This window comes from Salvelinus alpinus, chromosome 33 (assembly GCF_045679555.1).
Source record: "Salvelinus alpinus chromosome 33, SLU_Salpinus.1, whole genome shotgun sequence".
NCBI classification, from domain to species: Eukaryota; Metazoa; Chordata; class Actinopteri; order Salmoniformes; family Salmonidae; genus Salvelinus; species Salvelinus alpinus.
This window is the reverse complement of record NC_092118.1, coordinates 8,356,436-8,376,236: the sequence shown is the minus strand read 5'-3', so window position 1 is coordinate 8,376,236 and position 19,801 is coordinate 8,356,436. Positions and strand designations below refer to the sequence as shown.

Genomic DNA, 19,801 nt, shown 5'->3' with positions numbered 1-19,801 from the left:
GAGTTCCCCTTGAATCTGGCGATCTATGAAATTACTGACTTATCCTGTGTGTGTGTGTGTGTGGGGGCGGTTACACAATAGCTAGGTCAAGTGACACAGTGTGTAAGTGTAGTCGTCTCAACATAGGGCAACTTAAAGTGTGCAGCTGTACATGTCCCAGTCCACAATTAATAACACTAAAGTAACTTATTACCAGGAAAACATATGAACACACACACACACACACACACATAACATACTAATATGAACACACACACACATATAACATACTAATATGAACACACATCCAATGGGTAGACACACACACTCAACACACATACGGTTTCCAGCATGTCCTCATGTTTCTTGATTATAAAGAACTTGCAATTATTCCGTTTTTTTTTTAAACCCTGGAGGAAAAAATGGAATTGAGAAGAGAGGAGCGAAGAAAAAAAAGAAAAAGAAAAAAAAGAAAGAAAGAAAGAAAGAAAGAAAGAGAGAGAGAGAGAGAGAGAGAGAGAGAGAGAGAGAGAGAGAGAGAGAGAGAGAGAGAGAGCGAGAACAACAGAGGATAAAACAGTGGCACTGGAGGGCCTGTATAATCATGTTTTGTGGGAATGTGTGAGGATCGACTGGATTCTTAATGAGGTCACACATACACTTTATCCAGAGGGCATTTACAACTCTGTTTTGGTGTCACTAGGTTCCCTATTTCTTATTCTCTCTCTCTCTACTTCCACCTCTCTCTCTCTACACCCCTCTCTCTCTCTACACCTCTCTCTCTCTCTACACCGCTCTCTCTCTCTACACCGCTCTCTCTCTCTACACCGCTCTCTCTCTCTACACCGCTCTCTCTCTCTACACCCCTCTCTCTCTCTACACCGCTCTCTCTCTCTACACCGCTCTCTCTCTCTACACCGCTCTCTCTCTCTACACCGCTCTCTCTCTCTACACCGCTCTCTCTCTCTACACCGCTCTCTCTCTCTACACCGCTCTCTCTCTCTACACCGCTCTCTCTCTCTACACCGCTCTCTCTCTCTACACCGCTCTCTCTCTCTACACCGCTCTCTCTCTCTCCCCCCGTTCCAGTATAGTGGAGATTTTAGTATAATAGTGCACAATAGAGACTCATGCACCAAAGTATTTGTGTCTATACACACATGCATGTACACACACACACAGGAAAGGACAGCATTCCATGTCTGTAACGCCTGGCTTTAGATACTAACACACAGCTGTTCACTGAAGACAGACCTGATACACTAAACACACCACAGGCTTACCTCACACTACTAAAGAGAGGGAGGCACACACACACACACACACACACACACACACACACACACACACACACACACACACACACACACACACACACACACACACACACACGAGAGTGTGTTGCTGCTCTCATTGCTATACGATTCAACACAGCTCTATTCAGTCAGGAGCCAAAAACACTGATGCATGAGTGTTAGACTGTTTTCTTGTCTCTTCTCTCTCCAGGTTCTTCCTCAAGTTCTTCCCGAAGTGCAACCAGAACTGTCTGACGAACGCAGGGAACCCATGAGACATGAGATGCTTTCAGGTGGAAGAGAGAGAACCTTAAAACCTCATTTTACATAATTCAGACTGTCCTGTTCAGACCAGGGCTCCCCAACCCTGTAGCTACCGTTGACACCACCACCTGGGAAGGACAGGGAGAGCCCTGTCCATCTAAGGATGGAAGATTTCCTCATGAGTAATCATCTCTCTATCTTGTCGCTTCCCTCCCGCCCTCTTCTTCCTCTACTCACCCTCCTCAAAGCCATCTCTGAAGGAACCAGAGCGGCTCATGGTGCGAGTCTTCTCGTCCAATGACACACAGGAGTTCCTCAGGCGGGTGTCACCACAGGGGTCAAAGGTGATGTCCTGATTGGTCAGACTGTTGTTCCGGAGGCTGGCCAAGTTTATCTGAGCAGCTGTGGTGGTGCTACCCGCTGCAAGGGACAAAACTGTACAGGTCAGTTTACACACACACACACACACACACACACACACACACACACACACACACACACACACACACACACAAGTACAGTGGCTTGTAAGGTGTTTATACTGTAGGTCGTACAGAGCTGTGAGAAGTTGAAGCGTGTCCCGGAGGGTGAGGTGAGGCTGGATCCAGGTGAGAAGGGAGAGTTACTGGTCGAGTCTTGCAGCCCGCCCTGCGAATGGGAGCGCAGCCAATCACGCGCAGCCTCCTCATGACCTCGCAGCTGGGGCGACGGGGTATACCTGCAGTACCAAACACAGAGGTTAAAGGTTATGTGAGTAGGGTGCAAACCGGTGCGGTTTTTACATCCCGATTTAATCTCTACCAGGCAGAACTTTGATTCATCATACAGTGATACGATTTTTACCAAGAGCAACTGATTATTACGTCCCGAGCAAACGTCGCATAATGTACAAGTACTTCTCTTCAACCGAGAGCGACACAGATCAAGCGGACAGTCAACAGAAATCCAAAACGGTGCCCGACATCAAAGTGCGTATGACGTGAAACCATGACAACTCCGCACATACAGCAGTGACAGGTGACGTGCCTTTACACGGAAGCGCAACACAAAATTGTGCCAAGTGCAAAAAAAAAGAATAACAACGACACCAGCATTGGTGCAGCTGAAGCTGTGAGAGAGAGAGAGAGCGAGAGCGAGAGCGAAAGAGAGAGAGAGAAAGCGAAAGAGAGCGAAAGAGAGAGACAGAGAGGGAAAGAGAGAGAGAGAGAGGGAAAGAGAGAGAGAGAGAGGGAAAGAGAGAGAGAGAGAGAGGGAAAGAGAGAGAGAGGGAAAGAGAGAGAGAGAGAGAGAGGGAAAGAGAGAGAGAGAGCGAGAGAGAGGGGGAGAGAGAGAGAGAGAGAGAGAGAGAGAGAGAGAGAGAGAGAGAGGGAGAGAGAGAGAGAGAGAGAGAGAGAGAGAGAGAGAGAAGGGTGCTAAGCATGGCAGACAGTGGTCATACAGTAGGTACCTGAGTCCCTTCCTGGGCAGAGTGTTTCTATCACTGTGTGGACCCCTGTGGGGTCAGCAGAGAAAAACACTTCAGGGAGAGGAGGAGGAGGAATGTGGATAGTGTACTATTGCAATTGTAAAAATATATACAGTACCCGTCAAAAGTTTGGACATACATACTCATTTAAGGGTCTACATTGTAGAATAATAGTGAAGACATCAAAACTATGATATAACACATATGGAATCATGTAGTAACAAAAAGAAGTGTTAAACAAATCAAAATATATTTGAGATTTTAGATTCTTCAAAGTATGGGATGGCGTTTCGCTTCAGAATGCTGTGGTAGCCATGCTGGTTAACCACACATGCGGAGATCACCCGTTCACCTACTCTGCGTCTCACAAAGACACGGCGGTTACAAACAAAAATCTAAAATTTCCACTGGTCTAATGTCCATTGCTCGTGTTGCTTGGCCCGAGCAAATCTCTTCTTCTTATTGGTGTCCTTTAGTAGTGGTTCCTTTGCAGCAACTCAAACATGAAGGCCTGTTTCAAACAGTCTCCTCTGAACAGTTGATGTTGAGATGTGTCTGTTACTTGAACTCTGTGAAACATTTATTTGGGCTGCAATTTCTGAGGCTGGTAACTCTAATGAACATATCCTCTGCAGCAGATGTAACTCTGGGTCTTCCTTTCCTGTGGCGGTCGTCATGAGAGCCAGTTTCATCATAGCGCTTGATGGTTTATGCGACTGCAACTTGAAGAAACTTTGAAAGTTCTTGAAATTTTCCAGATTGACTGACCTTCATGTCTTAAAGTAATGATGAACTGTCGTTTCTCTTTGCTTACTTGAGCTGTTCTTGCCATAATATGGACTTGGTCTTTTACCAAATAGGGCTATCTTCTGTATACCACCCCTACCTTGTCACAACACAACTGATTGGCTCAAACGCATTAAGGAAAGAAATTCCACAAATTAACTTTTAACACCCCTGTTAACTGAAATGCATTCCAGGTGACTACTTCATGAAGCTGGTTGAGAGAATGCCAAGAGAGTGCAAAGCTATCATCAAGGCAAAGGTGGCTACTTTGAAGAATTTCTAATGTAAAATATATTTTGATTTGTTTAACACTTTGATTCCATATGTGTTATTTCATAGTTTTGATGTCTTCACTATTATTCTACACTGTAGAAAATAGTAAAAATAAAGAAAAACTCTGGAATGAGTAGGTGTGTCCAAACTTTTGACTGGTACTGTATATGCCATCGCTTTTCTGAAAAATATATTTTGTGACACATCTTAGTATAGTATCATGTCATAGCAGTGATCGGTGTTTTTAAATATCAAGCTCCAAGTCTAAGTTTTGCCACAAGATGGCAGCATATAAACAGCGATGGGGGACAGAGCCAGCGCTGTAGTGGGGAACGAAAGCCTGCAACAACAAACACACACACACAAGCACTTTTACCTTTCCTGTTTCCGAGGTAAGGTGTTCCGGTTGAATTTAGGGCTAGCGGAGGGGGAGGACAGGGGGCTGATGGGAAGGGGGGGGTGCACAACAGACAAAGAGAGAAAGCACTTTAGAAAGAAAAGAGAGAGGGAGAAGAATCCTCTGAAGGAGAGAGCCGCATTGAGTCCAACCGTTGCCACAAGCGAAAATCACCCCCACCTGCTCACCAATGAATCTCCTCTACTGGTCTAGTAAGTAAAGACAATGAGATGTGTCAGAGAAGGTAAGACCAGAACAGATCTGAAATGACATCGCATGAAGGCATACCTTAATGCTTTCCATGGAGATGCTCGGACAGTAACTCTGGTGATAATATGGCTGATACATTCCGGGCACGTACACCTTCGTGCACGCAGGAATGTTCCATAACGACACACTGAACAAACACAATATGACAGTGCATGCAATGGCAACAGCTGACAGCTTCCTTGTTTTTCTGTCCATATAAAGACATGATGACCAAGATCAGAGCAGATTCCCCCAACATCCCACTCTTACCACTCAAACCCTCCCTCCCATCCCTACCTCCCTTCTATCCCCCCCCTGTCCTCACCTCTCAGACATGCCCGTCTTGACGCTGCTGGTCCTGCCCAGAGCTGAGAGGGTGTCCTCCCTGCTGTCCCTTCCTCCATGCCCAGCGCTGCTCACGCTCATGTCGATGGACTCACTGCTGGTGTGCATGCTGCTGACCGAGGGGTAGCCCAGGCTTCCCGCCCCACCCCCGTGCCCGCTGTGCCCACCCAGGGTACCCTCCCTGCTCTGGGCAGAGGAGCCAGTGCTCATGGTGGTGCCCCAGGTCAGGCTGTTGGAGGGCCCCGTGGAGGAGTAGACAGAGCCGGGGCTGGACGCACTCTGCGGGGGACACAGGAGGAATTCTGGATTTATCAAGTGATTTTCATATGTTACATTTAATGGTTATGCTTCCACTCCCCAAGGTCAAATCATGTCTGCTGCCTTCTTACAGTGCTATTCATGTCGCGATCTGCTGTTGCTAGTTACATGGTTGCTCGCTATCATAGCCAACTATTGTATGACAGGGCTACCTATCGTGATTGGCGCTGGTAGCTAAAGTTGCCTATTTTCTTTGTGCCCGTAAAAACTCTGTTCGTGGACACTGATGCTTATCAAGAGGCCACAAAGATATCGCCAGCTCATGTCATTTGGTGAGGCTAGTCTGCCTATCTCACCTGTTCGCTACCCAGCGTGTTATGGCCGGTGCTCAGGTTTCGTCCTGCGTACAGGGGGCTGCTGCCCTCGCCCTCCCCCCCTACACCTCCAGGGGAGTCCAGGGCAGCATGGGTAGCGTGAGGGTTGGAGATCACCGTCGAGTTCTTCATGTTCTCTGCTGTGGTGACCGGAACCTGCTTACTGGACTTACCGCCAAACAACCTGGAGATGGAGAAAGTTGAAAAGGAGAATTTGTAAAAAAATATGTACCCCATCTCTTCAAAGAGTATCTTAAATAATCACACAGCACCTCCGCACCGAAAAAAGCCTTTCGTGAACGAACACTCACGCTTCATTCTTCCCTCTTACTAGCTCTGACTTGGCTGACAGCGACCTTATTAAGGAACATTTGTGGACTCGGCTATTTCAGCCACACTCGCTGCTGACTGGTGTATACAATATTGAGCACACCGCCATGCAATCTCCATAGACAAACATTGGCAGTACACTGGCCTTACTGAAGAGCTCAACGTGGCACCGTCATAGGAGGCCACCTTTCCAACAAGTCAGTTCCTCAAATTTCTACCCAGCACAAGAACTGTGCGCCGGGAGCTTCATAAAATACGTTTTCCGTGGCTGAGCAGCAGCACACAAGCCTAAGATCATGTGCAAAGCCGAGCGTCAGCTGGAGCGGTGTAAAGCTCGCCGCCATTGGGGCCTTCCCCAAACTGTTGCGATAAGTTGGAAGCACAAAGTTGTCTAGAATGTCATTGTATGCTAAGGTGCCTAGCCCAAACCATAGTAAAAACAGCCCCAGACCATTATTCCTCCTGCACCAAATTTGACAGTTGGCACTATGCATTGGAGCAGTGGAAATGCGTTCTCTGGAGTGATGAATCACGCTTCACCGTCTGGCAGTCTGACGGATGAATCTGGGTTCGGCGTATACCAGAAGAACGTTACCTGCCCCAATGCATAGTGCCAACTGTAACGTTTGGTGGAGGAGGAATAATGGTCTGTTTTTCATGGTTCGGGCCAGGCACCTTAGTTCCAGTGAAGCGAAATCTTAACACTACAGCATACAATGACATTCTAGACGATTCTGTGGTTCCAACTTTGTGGCAACAATTTGGGGAAGGCCCTTCCCTATTTCAGGATGACCATACCCCCGTGCACAAAGCGAGGTACATACAGAAATGGTTTGTCGAGATCGGTGTGGAAGAACTTGACTGGCCTGCACAGAGCCCTGACCTCAACCCCTTCGAACACCTTTGGGATGAATTCGAACGGCGACCGCGAGCCAGGCCTAATCGCCCAACATCAGTGCCCGACCTCACTAACGCTCTTAGTGGCTGAATGGAAGCAAGTCCCCCAGCAACGTTCCAACATCTAGTGGAAAGCCTTCTCAGAAGAGTGGAGGCTGTTATAGCAGCAAAAGGGGGACCAACTCCATGTGAATGCCCATGATTATGGAATGGCTATGTTATCCAGCCTAGCTATCTTAAGATGAATGCACAAACTGTAAGTCGCTTTGGATAAGAGCGTCTGCTAAATGACTCAAACGTAAATGTAAAAAAATGTAGGTCTACAGACACACACCGAGAGAGAGAGAGAGATACGAAACATGTAGAGTATTATAGACGCATTTCTGTTTTAAAGTCCTTTCTAGTAACCACCCCTATGGCACACTATTGAGTAAAGGCTCGGGCGTGGTGATAATAAGTAGAGTAAAAGTTACTCTCATTATATGTGAGTAACTTTTGAAGCACTACATTAGCATACCCCATTACTTTAAGCCAAAAGACAGTGGCTACGTTCCAAATGGCACCCTAATCCTTATTTAGTGCACTACATTTGTTATGGGGTCCCATTTGGGACGTAACCAGAGCGCGTTGACTGTTAAGACGGTAGGCAGGGTGATAATATAGAGCAGGGTCTTCAAAGCCTTATTACCCATAGAGATTAATGAGCCAGCCCAGCAGTGATGAGGTAAGACTCCGCTCGTGTTACTGTGCACATTTAAAGACTTGGCACTATGAAAAAGTAGTGGGCTCGGACCTGGCAGCTGAACAGAAATGCTGAAGGGATAGTTTTCATACAGTGGGCTGACATGACCTTTGTGTGTGTGTGTGTGTGTGTGTGTGTGTGTGTGTGTGTGTGTGTGTGTGTGTGTGTGTGTGTGTGTGTTGCATCACACTAGGAATTGGTTTCAGACACTGCACTGTAAATGGGTGTCATTAATGACCACGTTTAAGTGTGAGTGACATTATATATCTCTGCATGTGAGTGTATGTGTGAGTCTGTTCACCTGCGCAGTGTGGGTGAGGCAACCTGCTGTCTCCCTGTGAGAGGTACGGTGGAAGCCCCTCCCCTCAGGTTGTCCACGCCCTCTGACACGCCCTTCTCTCGGTCCGTCTGATTGGCTAGCGAGACCCCAGTCCCACTTCCATTCATTTTCCCAGTGTTTCCCATGTCTCTGCTTTTACTGTGAGTGGTAACGGAAAGCACGGCCGCTTCGATGCTGCTGGTCGACGACCGGTTCCCGTTACGCGCGGCGGCGGCGGACCGGCTGGGTCTTGGAAGGCTCCGGTACTGCAGTGTGGAGCGGGTGCTCACCTGGAGGTACCCGTCGTCATGGTGACCTAGACCGGACCCCACATCTTGACCTCCGACCTTTATCCCAACGGCAAGGGATCTCGTCCCTGACTTGGGCATCTTCCCAAGAGTAGCTGACCCGCTCGTGATGGTGGCGCCACTGGTGGTAACCATAGTAACCATCCCGGAACTCTGCTTCTTGAAGCCAAATGTGCTGGTGGGGGTGCGGGAGGTCAGTGTGTGAGACTGGGAGTGGGGTTCGGACAGGGCGTGTGTGAGGGTGTGTGTGTGGGACGTGCGGGCGGAGGCAGCGGTGGAAGAGGGCGTGTTTCTCTTGGCCTCGTCGTCACTGCTGCGCCCGGCGTCGGAGGGCGAGCGGCGGAGGCCGTTGGAGCGAGGGGAGAGACGGCCCTTCTCGGACACCTTGACGTCGTCTGTTTTACCTACAGGTACACAGGATGGGACATACGGCAGGGGTTAAGGTCAGAGGAGAGTTTGTCGTAGTTGTGGTGTTTCAGAAGGTTAATGACTCAAGATTCAGACCACACGAGAGAAAACGACACAGATACACTCACAGAGGGCGAGAGAGAGACGCACATAGAAGAGAGGGAGACGTACAGTATGCACTCTATCTGTATATACACATACACACAGATTCACACAGACGGACAGAAGGACATAAGGCGAGGCATTGCCGACGACGAGGAAACACGAGCACGCACAGAAACCCACACGCGAATCGCAAATGAGACAATTACAGAGACAGCAAAACACTGCCAGGACAGAAAACGCCCATTACCTGTGCTGTGGGTTTTTATCACAGTGGACCCTGACGTTCCAGTAGCTTTAGTCCTGGGGCTGGTCACCCCCACCTGAGCACTCAAGCCCCCCTTCCAGGACCCTGTGTGTGTCATTGAGGGAGTCTTCCGCCCCGAGCCCGCCTTATCCGACTCGTCGGACACGTCCGAGGGGTTCCGCCGGGCCCACTTGGAGCCCTGGTCCATCCTGCTGACCTCGCTGTCCGACACCCCGTCTGACCTCTTGACCTCGTCACCTGACCAGGCGGGATTCAGGGTGGTGGAGGCCGAGTGTTTCTCAGCATCCGTTACAGGCTGGGCGGGGGGGGGGGGGGGGGCACACATCGGATGAGAGAAGAGGGAAGTTGTGATCTATTTTATGGTGCTACGGCATATATGGGAATAAACGGCTAAATCGGGTGGAAGTTAGTGACTTCCACATGTGCATATAGGGCTGTGATGATAGTGGTATGAGAGTATACTGACTGTGGACGAAATCAGAAAGCTCTTTGGGGCCTACCATATGTGACGCACTACTCAGCCTACAATAACCTCTGCACTATATGGATCCAACATGGGAGGCAGTTTCTACAGAAAGAGCCTATATTCATCTAGTGTCGGGCCAAAGGTCAACTACTACAGCGAGAGTGACGGTCTTTGTTATCCTACATCAAATAAACAGTATATTAAATTAGTGTGAGAAAGAGGGGGGAGAAGCGGGAGTGTGAGACCGTACTTGAGAGTTTATTTGTGTGTCCGTTTAGAGCCTGGCGCTGTGTGTGTGTGTGTGTGTGCGCGCGCACATGGGTGACGTCCATGCATATGTGTGTTTGCATCTAGCCTCCACACCGACCTGTCCGTTGAGGGCCTTGCGCTGTGCGGCCGGGGTGTTGGCGTAGGAGCTGATGGAGGAGCTGGTGTTGATGTCATCTGTGTCGATGGTGTCACTGACGCCACTGCTCACTGAGCTGCTGTCATCCCAACTGGAGAGACAGGAGAAAAAGATAGGTTTCATTAAACAACACCATTTCAACCAGGGTAAAGGGAGGAGAGAGGAGAGGTGACATGCCAACCACAACAAAGAGAAGAGAGAGGCAAGGGCATACCCAAAAGGGATCAAAAACGGTCGAAAATGTGCCTTTAAAACAGATACCTCATTTGTAAACCGAGTTGAACAAGGGTGTGGTTGAATGGACGCAACCGAAGAGGACTCTCCAATTAAATCATGGTTACATTTTCTACTTCAGAGCCTCTATCTTATTTCCAGCCGAGGAATCGGCCGAATATTGTGAATATTTCACGTTTCATTACCATACCTCTATGAAGCAACACGTACGCCAGACCAGGGGTTCTCCAACCGTCTTCCCGGAGAGCTACAGTCCTGTACCTTTTCCCTCCAACCCTAATCTAGCGCGCCTGCCTCTGATAATCATCTGGTCGATAAGCCGAATCACGTTAGATACTGGGGTTGGAGCGAAAACCTACAGGAGGGTAGCTCTCCGGGAACAGGGTTGGAGCGAAAACCTACAGGAGGGTAGCTCTCCGGGAACAGGGTTGGAGCGAAAACCTACAGGAGGGTAGCTCTCCGGGAACAGGGTTGGAGCGAAAACCTACAGGAGGGTAGCTCTCCGGGAACAGGGTTGGAGCGAAAACCTACAGGAGGGTAGCTCTCCGGGAACAGGGTTGGAGCGAAAACCTACAGGAGGGTAGCTCTCCGGGAACAGGGTTGGAAAGCGCTGCTCTAGACAGACGGCGGCAACGTATCACTCGTTCTGGCTCTGAATATGAATCCCCTGACAGCGTAGACGCCCTACTAGCCTAGCTAAAGCTCTGTGACCGTACAAGCTGGTGAACCCACGGAGATAGGAGGGATATTTTATGTATGAGCGTAATCCTGGGTGATGACACACAGTCGCTCTCTGCACCAGGGAGAAAAACCCTCCTAAGAGGCAGGGTGAATGTATGGCACGGCTCACAGTCAGGCAGCAGCATAAAGCCCCGAGCTGCCTGGAAATCTCAGTCTCACACACACACACACACACTGACTGGAGCTGTCCATCAAACACAGAGGAGGAGACTAACCTGGAACAGGAAGGTTCTACAACACACACACTAGTCTTTAACCCCACTTTGAACAATTATACAGGCTATGTTTGTCTATCCCGAACCCTGGGGGCGAAGCGGGGTAGGGGACAGGGGGTGGTCGCCCGGGAGACTAGTGTGTGTGTGTGTGTGTGTGTGGGGGGGGGGGGGGGGGGGTTGGCAGCAAGAGAGACTAGAGTGATCTCTAGGGAGACTATGGATGAGACAGGACAAACATCAATCTGAAAGGACCACAGGGAGGGAAAGAGTTAAAAGCAGGCTTGACAACTATTGAGCACACGCACAAGCGCGCGTGCCCACACACACACACACACACACACACAGCTGCTATTGTATCCTGGTGTTTGGATTAGAGTAGTCCAGGGACAGATCCATCACCTCTAATGCGACAGACACACACAACCCTGTCGCTAAAGACGCACACACTGAAATACATCAGCGTGCCCTCGCTGACTTTGGCTTAAGCCCAGGAAGCATCTATCCTCATCTGCAGACAGGATGATGTCATGAATCATACTTCAAACACACACACAGCCCTTTACAACCTACTGGGGGATCTCACATTAACACACACACTTATTATACAGATCTGAGATATATCACAAGCACTGCAATCTGTAGCTTAAGCTCTGAGGCTCGGCTGCTTTGAAGTTGCCTTAAACCCACAGTATATCTGTTCTTGACAGGACTGCAGACAGAGCTAACTGGTGAGAGATTTCGACTGACCACAGCCGTCTAAACATGTTCACACAGCCATATGGGGGATAGTCCCCCCCCCCCCCCACGCACAGAGACGGAGAGACAGAGAGAGAGCGAGAGAGAAACATCACAGACCAACTGAGAATCTAAGGTTCTTGTCCATATTTAAAATCTAGTATCCTTCTGAAGATGTAGATTAGCCCAAAAGGATTAGCCCTTTTTCCAAAAGGAAAAAGAGCCATCGCACACACTCTCTTACCTGGCCAGAGTTCCTGGGATGCCGTGGGAACCTGAAGTGTGGGGGAGAATGCCGAGTTGGACAGAGCGCTTCATGAGTCCATACCGCGGAGTTACACACTGAGCTAGCCAACCTCTCTCTCTCTCTGCTTCTCTCACTCTATCCCTCTCCTTCTGCCTCTCCCTCCGCCAGTCTCTCTCTCTCTCTCTCTCTGCTTCTCTCACTCTATCCCTCTCCTTCTGCCTCTCCCTCCGCCAGTCTCTCTCTCTCTCTTTCTGCTTCTCTCACTCTATCCCTCTCCTTCTGCCTCTCCCTCCGCCAGTCTCTCTCTCTCTCTCTTTCTGCTTCTCTCACTCTATCCCTCTCCTTCTGCCTCCTCCCTCCGCCAGTCTCTCTCTCTCTCTCTTTCTGCTTCTCTCACTCTATCCCTCTCCTTCAGCCTCTCCCTCCGCCAGTCTCTCTCTCTTTCTGCTTCTCTCACTCTATCCCTCTCCTTCTGCCTCTCCCTCCGCCAGTCTCTCTCTCTCTCTCTTTCTGCTTCTCTCACTCTATCCCTCTCCTTCTGCCTCTCCCTCCGCCAGTCTCTCTCTCTCTCTCTTTCTGCTTCTCTCACTCTATCCCTCTCCTTCTGCCTCCTCCCTCCGCCAGTCTCTCTCTCTCTCTTTCTGCTTCTCTCACTCTATCCCTCTCCTTCTGCCTCTCCCTCCGCCAGTCTCTCTCTCTCTCTTTCTGCTTCTCTCACTCTAACCCTCTCCCTCCGCCAGTCTCTCTCTCTCTTTGTGTCTACCTCCTCCCTCCCACTCCGCCGTTATCCCTCGCTCACCCGGGCCCTCCCTGTGTTTTTGACTGTGTCTTCTGCACTCATCATCCCTCCCTCTCCCTCTTTTCTCTCTCCCGTCGCCTTATCTCTTCTTGCATATTCCCCCGTCTCTCTTTCACTCTCTGGACTGAGTGAGGGAACCGTGAAAGCGAGAGAGTGTTCTCCCCTAGTGCATGTAACCTGACCTTCCCCAAGCCCAGTTAACCAGCTCACTGCTGCAGCCTAACCAGTAACATCACAGCACAATGACAGACTCTCCCAAATGTTTTTTAGTTGTTGTTGTAATTAAATGTAACCTTTATTTAACTAGGCGAGTCAGTTAAGAACAAATTCTTAATTACAATGATGGCCTACCGGGGAACAGTGGGTTAACTGTCTTGTTCAGGGGCAGATCGACAGATTTTTACCATGTCAGCTCGGGGATTCGATCCAGCAACCTTTCGGTTACGGGCCCAACGCTCTGACTAGGCTACCTGCCCGCTCAAATCCTACGGAACCAAAATAAGGCATCCTCAAAAAGACCCAACTACAGTATGAAGCTACAGTACGGTCATGGTATGATCACAGCCACACAGACAGATTCAACCACACATCCATACAAAACATGCTTCCTTATTATCATCAACTAAGATACTCCCAAATCCAACAGTCCCAACTTCCCATCCGTGTCGCTGTGTGTGCTCCCGGAGTTCCCAGACAGATCCACCCTGACTAACTGCCAGCCCATTACTAATTAGAGATCAGCCCAGCAACATGGCCCGAACCCACAGCCTCCTGCTGGCAGCCCAACCTACCGATTAACTACCAGCCAGCCATTTAGAGCCAATCAGAAATGACGATGACACTAACCACAGCCAACCCCCCCCATTGAACTTAGTAAAGAGGAGCAGTTCCAAGCATGACAAGCTAATGCCGAAACGTCGGAAAGTTATGGGTTCAATTGATGTGTGTGGTTCGACAATCAATTCACTTTTGCGTTGATCTCTGAGCAGGGAAATCTCTCTTAGTAAGACGGAGACCTTCACAGCTGTGTGGTAGTTTGTAGAAATGGAGTTAAGTGGATTCATTTGAGCATTGGCCTTTAGGATTAGGTTAGAGATGGAGGACAGACGATTCTCTTTTTAAAAGTACATGGTGAAAATAAAACGCAACACTGCCTTCGAAAGCATCAGGCACATGGTCGTGATGGTGAAAGGCGGGGAGCGAATCCCAGGAGACTGCAACGCTAACGTTCACAAGTCCCTCGGCAGATGTTCCTCGAAAGTTTAGAAAAGCCACGTAACAGAAGGAGACCGAGACGGAGCGAGACTGTAGGTGGAGAGAGAGAGAGATGGAGCGAGACAGTAGGTGGAGAGAGAGAGAGATGGAGCGAGACAGTAGGGGGGAGAGAGAGAGAGATGGAGCGAGACAGTAGGGGGGAGAGAGAGAGAGATGGAGCGAGACAGTAGGTGGAGAGAGAGAGAGATGGAGAGAGACAGTAGGGGGGAGAGAGAGAGAGATGGAGCGAGACAGTAGGTGGAGAGAGAGAGAGATGGAGAGAGACAGTAGGTGGAGAGAGAGAGAGATGGAGAGAGACAGTAGGGGGGAGAGAGAGATGGAGCGAGACAGTAGGTGGAGAGAGAGAGAGACGGAGCGAGACAGTAGGGGGGAGAGAGAGAGAGACGGAGCGAGACTGTAGGGGGAGAGAGAGAGAGACGGAGCGAGACTGTAGGTGGAGAGAGAGAGAGACGGAGCGAGACTGTAGGTGGAGAGAGAGAGAGACGGAGCGAGACTGTAGGTGGAGAGAGAGAGAGAGACGGAGCGAGACTGTAGGTGGAGAGAGAGAGAGATGGAGAGAGACTGTAGGTGGAGAGAGAGAGAGATGGAGAAAGACTGTAGGTGGAGAGAGAGAGAGATGGAGAGAGACTGTAGGGGGGAGAGAGAGAGATGGAGCGAGACAGTAGGTGGAGAGAGAGAGAGATGGAGCGAGACTGTAGGTGGAGAGAGAGAGAGATGGAGAGAGACAGTAGGGGGGAGAGAGAGAGAGACGGAGCGAGACAGTAGGAGGGAGAGAGAGAGAGAGACGGAGCGAGACTGTAGGTGGAGAGAGAGAGAGACGGAGCGAGACAGTAGGTGGAGAGAGAGAGAGATGGAGAGAGACAGTAGGGGGGAGAGAGAGAGAGATGGAGAGAGACAGTAGGGGGGAGAGAGAGAGAGATGGAGAGAGACAGTAGGGGGGAGAGAGAGAGAGATGGAGCGAGACAGTAGGTGGAGAGAGAGAGAGATGGAGCGAGACAGTAGGGGGGAGAGAGAGAGAGATGGAGAGAGACAGTAGGGGGGAGAGAGAGAGAGATGGAGCGAGACAGTAGGGGGGAGAGAGAGAGAGATGGAGCGAGACAGTAGGTGGAGAGAGAGAGAGATGGAGAGAGACAGTAGGGGGGAGAGAGAGAGAGATGGAGAGAGACAGTAGGGGGGAGAGAGAGAGAGATGGAGAGAGACAGTAGGGGGGAGAGAGAGATGGAGCGAGACAGTAGGGGGGAGAGAGAGAGAGACGGAGCGAGACTGTAGGGGGAGAGAGAGAGAGACGGAGCGAGACTGTAGGTGGAGAGAGAGAGAGACGGAGCGAGACTGTAGGTGGAGAGAGAGAGAGACGGAGCGAGACTGTAGGTGGAGAGAGAGAGAGACGGAGCGAGACTGTAGGTGGAGAGAGAGAGAGACGGAGAGAGACTGTAGGTGGAGAGAGAGAGATGGAGAGAGACTGTAGGTGGAGAGAGAGAGAGATGGAGCGAGACAGTAGGTGGAGAGAGAGAGAGATGGAGCGAGACAGTAGGGGGGAGAGAGAGAGATGGAGCGAGACAGTAGGTGGAGAGAGAGAGAGATGGAGCGAGACAGTAGGTGGAGAGAGAGAGAGATGGAGCGAGACTGTAGGTGGAGAGAGAGAGACGGAGAGAGACTGTAGGTGGAGAGAGAGAGAGACGGAGAGAGACTGTAGGTGGAGAGAGAGAGATGGAGCGAGACTGTAGGTGGAGAGAGAGAGATGGAGCGAGACAGTAGGGGGGAGAGAGAGAGAGATGGAGCGAGACAGTAGGGGGGAGAGAGAGAGACGGAGCGAGACAGTAGGTGGAGAGAGAGAGACGGAGAGAGACAGTAGGAGGGAGAGAGAGAGACGGAGCGAGACAGTAGGGGGGAGAGAGAGAGACGGAGCGAGACAGTAGGGGGAGAGAGAGAGAGATGGAGCGAGACAGTAGGGGGGGAGAGAGAGAGACGGAGCGAGACAGTAGGTGGAGAGAGAGAGAGACGGAGCGAGACAGTAGGAGGGAGAGAGAGAGAGACGGAGCGAGACAGTAGGAGGGAGAGAGAGAGAGACGGAGCGAGACAGTAGGAGGGAGAGAGAGAGAGACGGAGCGAGACAGTAGGTGGAGAGAGAGAGAGACGGAGCGAGACAGTAGGAGGGAGAGAGAGAGAGATGGAGCGAGACAGTAGGGGGAAGAGAGAGAGACGGAGCGAGACTGTAGGGGTGAGAGAGAGAGAGATGGAGCGAGACAGTAGGGGGGAGAGAGAGAGAGATGGAGCGAGACGGTAGGGGGGAGAGAGAGAGAGATGGAGCGAGACTGTAGGGGGGAGAGAGAGAGACGGAGCGAGACTGTAGGGGTGAGAGAGAGATGGAGCGAGACAGTAGGGGGGAGAGAGAGAGAGATGGAGCGAGACAGTAGGTGGAGAGAGAGAGAGATGGAGCGAGACAGTAGGTGGAGAGAGAGAGAGATGGAGCGAGACAGTAGGGGGGAGAGAGAGAGAGATGGAGCGAGACAGTAGGTGGAGAGAGAGAGAGATGGAGCAAGACAGTAGGGGGGGAGAGAGAGAGATGGAGCAAGACAGTAGGGGGGGAGAGAGAGAGAGATGGAGCAAGACAGTAGGGGGGAGAGAGAGAGAGATGGAGCGAGACAGTAGGTGGAGAGAGAGAGAGATGGAGCGAGACAGTAGGAGGGAGAGAGAGAGATGGAGAGAGACAGTAGGGGAGAGAGAGAGATGGAGCAAGACAGTAGGTGGAGAGAGAGAGAGATGGAGAGAGACAGTAGGAGGGAGAGAGAGAGATGGAGAGAGACAGTAGGAGGGAGAGAGAGAGATGGAGCGAGACAGTAGGAGGGAGAGAGAGAGAGACGGAGCGAGACAGTAGGGGGAGAGAGAGAGAGACGGAGCGAGACAGTAGGGGGAGAGAGAGAGAGATGGAGAGAGACTGTAGGTGGAGAGAGAGAGATGGAGAGAGACTGTAGGTGGAGAGAGAGAGAGATGGAGCGAGACAGTAGGTGGAGAGAGAGAGAGATGGAGCGAGACAGTAGGTGGAGAGAGAGAGAGATGGAGCGAGACAGTAGGGGGGAGAGAGAGAGATGGAGCGAGACAGTAGGTGGAGAGAGAGAGAGATGGAGCGAGACTGTAGGTGGAGAGAGAGAGACGGAGAGAGACTGTAGGTGGAGAGAGAGAGAGACGGAGAGAGACTGTAGGTGGAGAGAGAGAGAGATGGAGCGAGACAGTAGGGGGGAGAGAGAGAGATGGAGCGAGACAGTAGGTGGAGAGAGAGAGAGACGGAGCGAGACTGTAGGTGGAGAGAGAGAGACGGAGAGAGACTGTAGGTGGAGAGAGAGAGAGACGGAGAGAGACTGTAGGTGGAGAGAGAGAGAGATGGAGAGAGACTATAGGTGGAGAGAGAGAGATGGAGCGAGACTGTAGGTGGAGAGAGAGAGAGATGGAGCGAGACAGTAGGGGGGAGAGAGAGAGAGATGGAGCGAGACAGTAGGGGGGAGAGAGAGAGACGGAGCGAGACAGTAGGTGGAGAGAGAGAGATGGAGAGAGACTGTAGGTGGAGAGAGAGAGATGGAGAGAGACTGTAGGTGGAGAGAGAGAGATGGAGAGAGACTGTAGGTGGAGAGAGAGAGATGGAGAGAGACTGTAGGTGGAGAGAGAGAGAGATGGAGCGAGACAGTAGGTGGAGAGAGAGAGAGATGGAGCGAGACAGTAGGGGGGAGAGAGAGAGATGGAGCGAGACAGTAGGTGGAGAGAGAGAGAGATGGAGCGAGACTGTAGGTGGAGAGAGAGAGACGGAGCGAGACTGTAGGTGGAGAGAGAGAGAGATGGAGAGAGACTGTAGGTGGAGAGAGAGAGATGGAGAGAGACTGTAGGTGGAGAGAGAGAGAGATGGAGCGAGACAGTAGGTGGAGAGAGAGAGAGATGGAGCGAGACAGTAGGGGGGAGAGAGAGAGATGGAGCGAGACAGTAGGTGGAGAGAGAGAGAGATGGAGCGAGACTGTAGGTGGAGAGAGAGAGACGGAGAGAGACTGTAGGTGGAGAGAGAGAGAGACGGAGAGAGACTGTAGGTGGAGAGAGAGAGAGATGGAGAGAGACTGTAGGTGGAGAGAGAGAGAGATGGAGAGAGACTGTAGGTGGAGAGAGAGAGATGGAGCGAGACTGTAGGTGGAGAGAGAGAGATGGAGCGAGACAGTAGGGGGGAGAGAGAGAGAGATGGAGCGAGACAGTAGGGGGGAGAGAGAGAGACGGAGCGAGACAGTAGGTGGAGAGAGAGAGACGGAGAGAGACAGTAGGAGGGAGAGAGAGAGATGGAGCGAGACAGTAGGGGGGAGAGAGAGAGACGGAGCGAGACAGTAGGGGGAGAGAGAGAGAGACGGAGCGAGACAGTAGGGGGGGAGAGAGAGAGACGGAGCGAGACAGTAGGTGGAGAGAGAGAAAGACGGAGCGAGACAGTAGGAGGGAGAGAGAGAGAGACGGAGCGAGACAGTAGGTGGAGAGAGAGAGAGACGGAGCGAGACAGTAGGAGGGGAAGAGAGAGAGATGGAGCGAGACAGTAGGGGGAAGAGAGAGAGATGGAGCGAGACAGTAGGGGGAAGAGAGAGAGATGGAGCGAGACAGTAGGGGGAAGAGAGAGAGATGGAGCGAGACAGTAGGGGAGAGAGAGAGAGATGGAGCGAGACAGTAGGAGGGAGAGAGAGAGAGATGGAGCGAGACAGTAGGGGGGAGAGAGAGAGAGATGGAGCGAGACAGTAGGAGGGAGAGAGAGAGAGATGGAGCGAGACAGTAGGGGGGAGAGAGAGAGAGATGGAGCGAGACTGTAGGGGGAGAGAGAGAGAGAGACGGAGAGAGACTGTAGGTGGAGAGAGAGAGAGATGGAGCGAGACAGTAGGAGGGAGAGAGAGAGAGATGGAGCGAGACAGTAGGAGGGAGAGAGAGAGAGATGGAGCGAGACAGTAGGGGGGAGAGAGAGAGACGGAGCGAGACTGTAGGGGGGAGAGAGAGAGAGATGGAGCGAGACTGTAGGGGGGAGAGAGAGAGACGGAGCGAGACTGTAGGGGTGAGAGAGAGAGAGATGGAGCGAGACAGTAGGGGGGAGAGAGAGAGAGATGGAGCGAGACAGTAGGAGGGAGAGAGAGAGAGATGGAGCGAGACTGTAGGGGTGAGAGAGAGAGACGGAGCGAGACTGTAGGGGTGAGAGAGAGAGATGGAGCGAGACAGTAGGGGGGAGAGAGAGAGAGATGGAGCGAGACTGTAGGGGTGAGAGAGAGAGATGGAGCGAGACAGTAGGTGGAGAGAGAGAGAGATGGAGCGAGACAGTAGGTGGAGAGAGAGAGAGATGGAGCGAGACAGTAGGGGGGAGAGAGAGAGAGATGGAGCGAGACAGTAGGTGGAGAGAGAGAGAGATGGAGCGAGACAGTAGGAGGGAGAGAGAGAGAGATGGAGCAAGACAGTAGGGGGGAGAGAGAGAGAGATGGAGCGAGACAGTAGGTGGAGAGAGAGAGAGATGGAGCAAGACAGTAGGGGGGAGAGAGAGAGAGATGGAGCGAGACAGTAGGTGGAGAGAGAGAGAGATGGAGCAAGACAGTAGGGGGGGAGAGAGAGACGGAGAGAGACAGTAGGAG

The 19,801-nt window shown here is 51.3% G+C and overlaps 1 protein-coding gene across 8 annotated transcripts in view; it reads right to left on the bottom strand.

Moving 5' to 3' along the window:
- Positions 1–19,801, bottom strand: part of nav2a (neuron navigator 2a) — a 298,168-nt gene that overhangs the window by 19,659 nt on the left and 258,708 nt on the right. For 6 of the 8 annotated variants that reach the window (XM_071381946.1, XM_071381948.1, XM_071381941.1 and 3 more), the window contains 9 exons: positions 9,893–10,022; positions 9,042–9,354; positions 7,956–8,685; positions 5,668–5,869; positions 5,034–5,332; positions 4,439–4,504; positions 2,986–3,030; positions 2,093–2,256; positions 1,776–1,958 (listed from right to left, as the gene is read on the bottom strand). In XM_071381946.1, coding sequence (XP_071238047.1) covers positions 1,776–1,958; positions 2,093–2,256; positions 2,986–3,030; positions 4,439–4,504; positions 5,034–5,332; positions 5,668–5,869; positions 7,956–8,685; positions 9,042–9,354; positions 9,893–10,022 — 2,132 coding nt within the window. Of the gene's footprint in view, positions 1–1,775; positions 1,959–2,092; positions 2,257–2,985; positions 3,031–4,438; positions 4,505–5,033; positions 5,333–5,667; positions 5,870–7,955; positions 8,686–9,041; positions 9,355–9,892; positions 10,023–12,100; positions 13,223–19,801 lie in introns of those variants that run through there. The other 2 variants (XM_071381949.1, XM_071381945.1) reach the window with 2 other exon arrangements.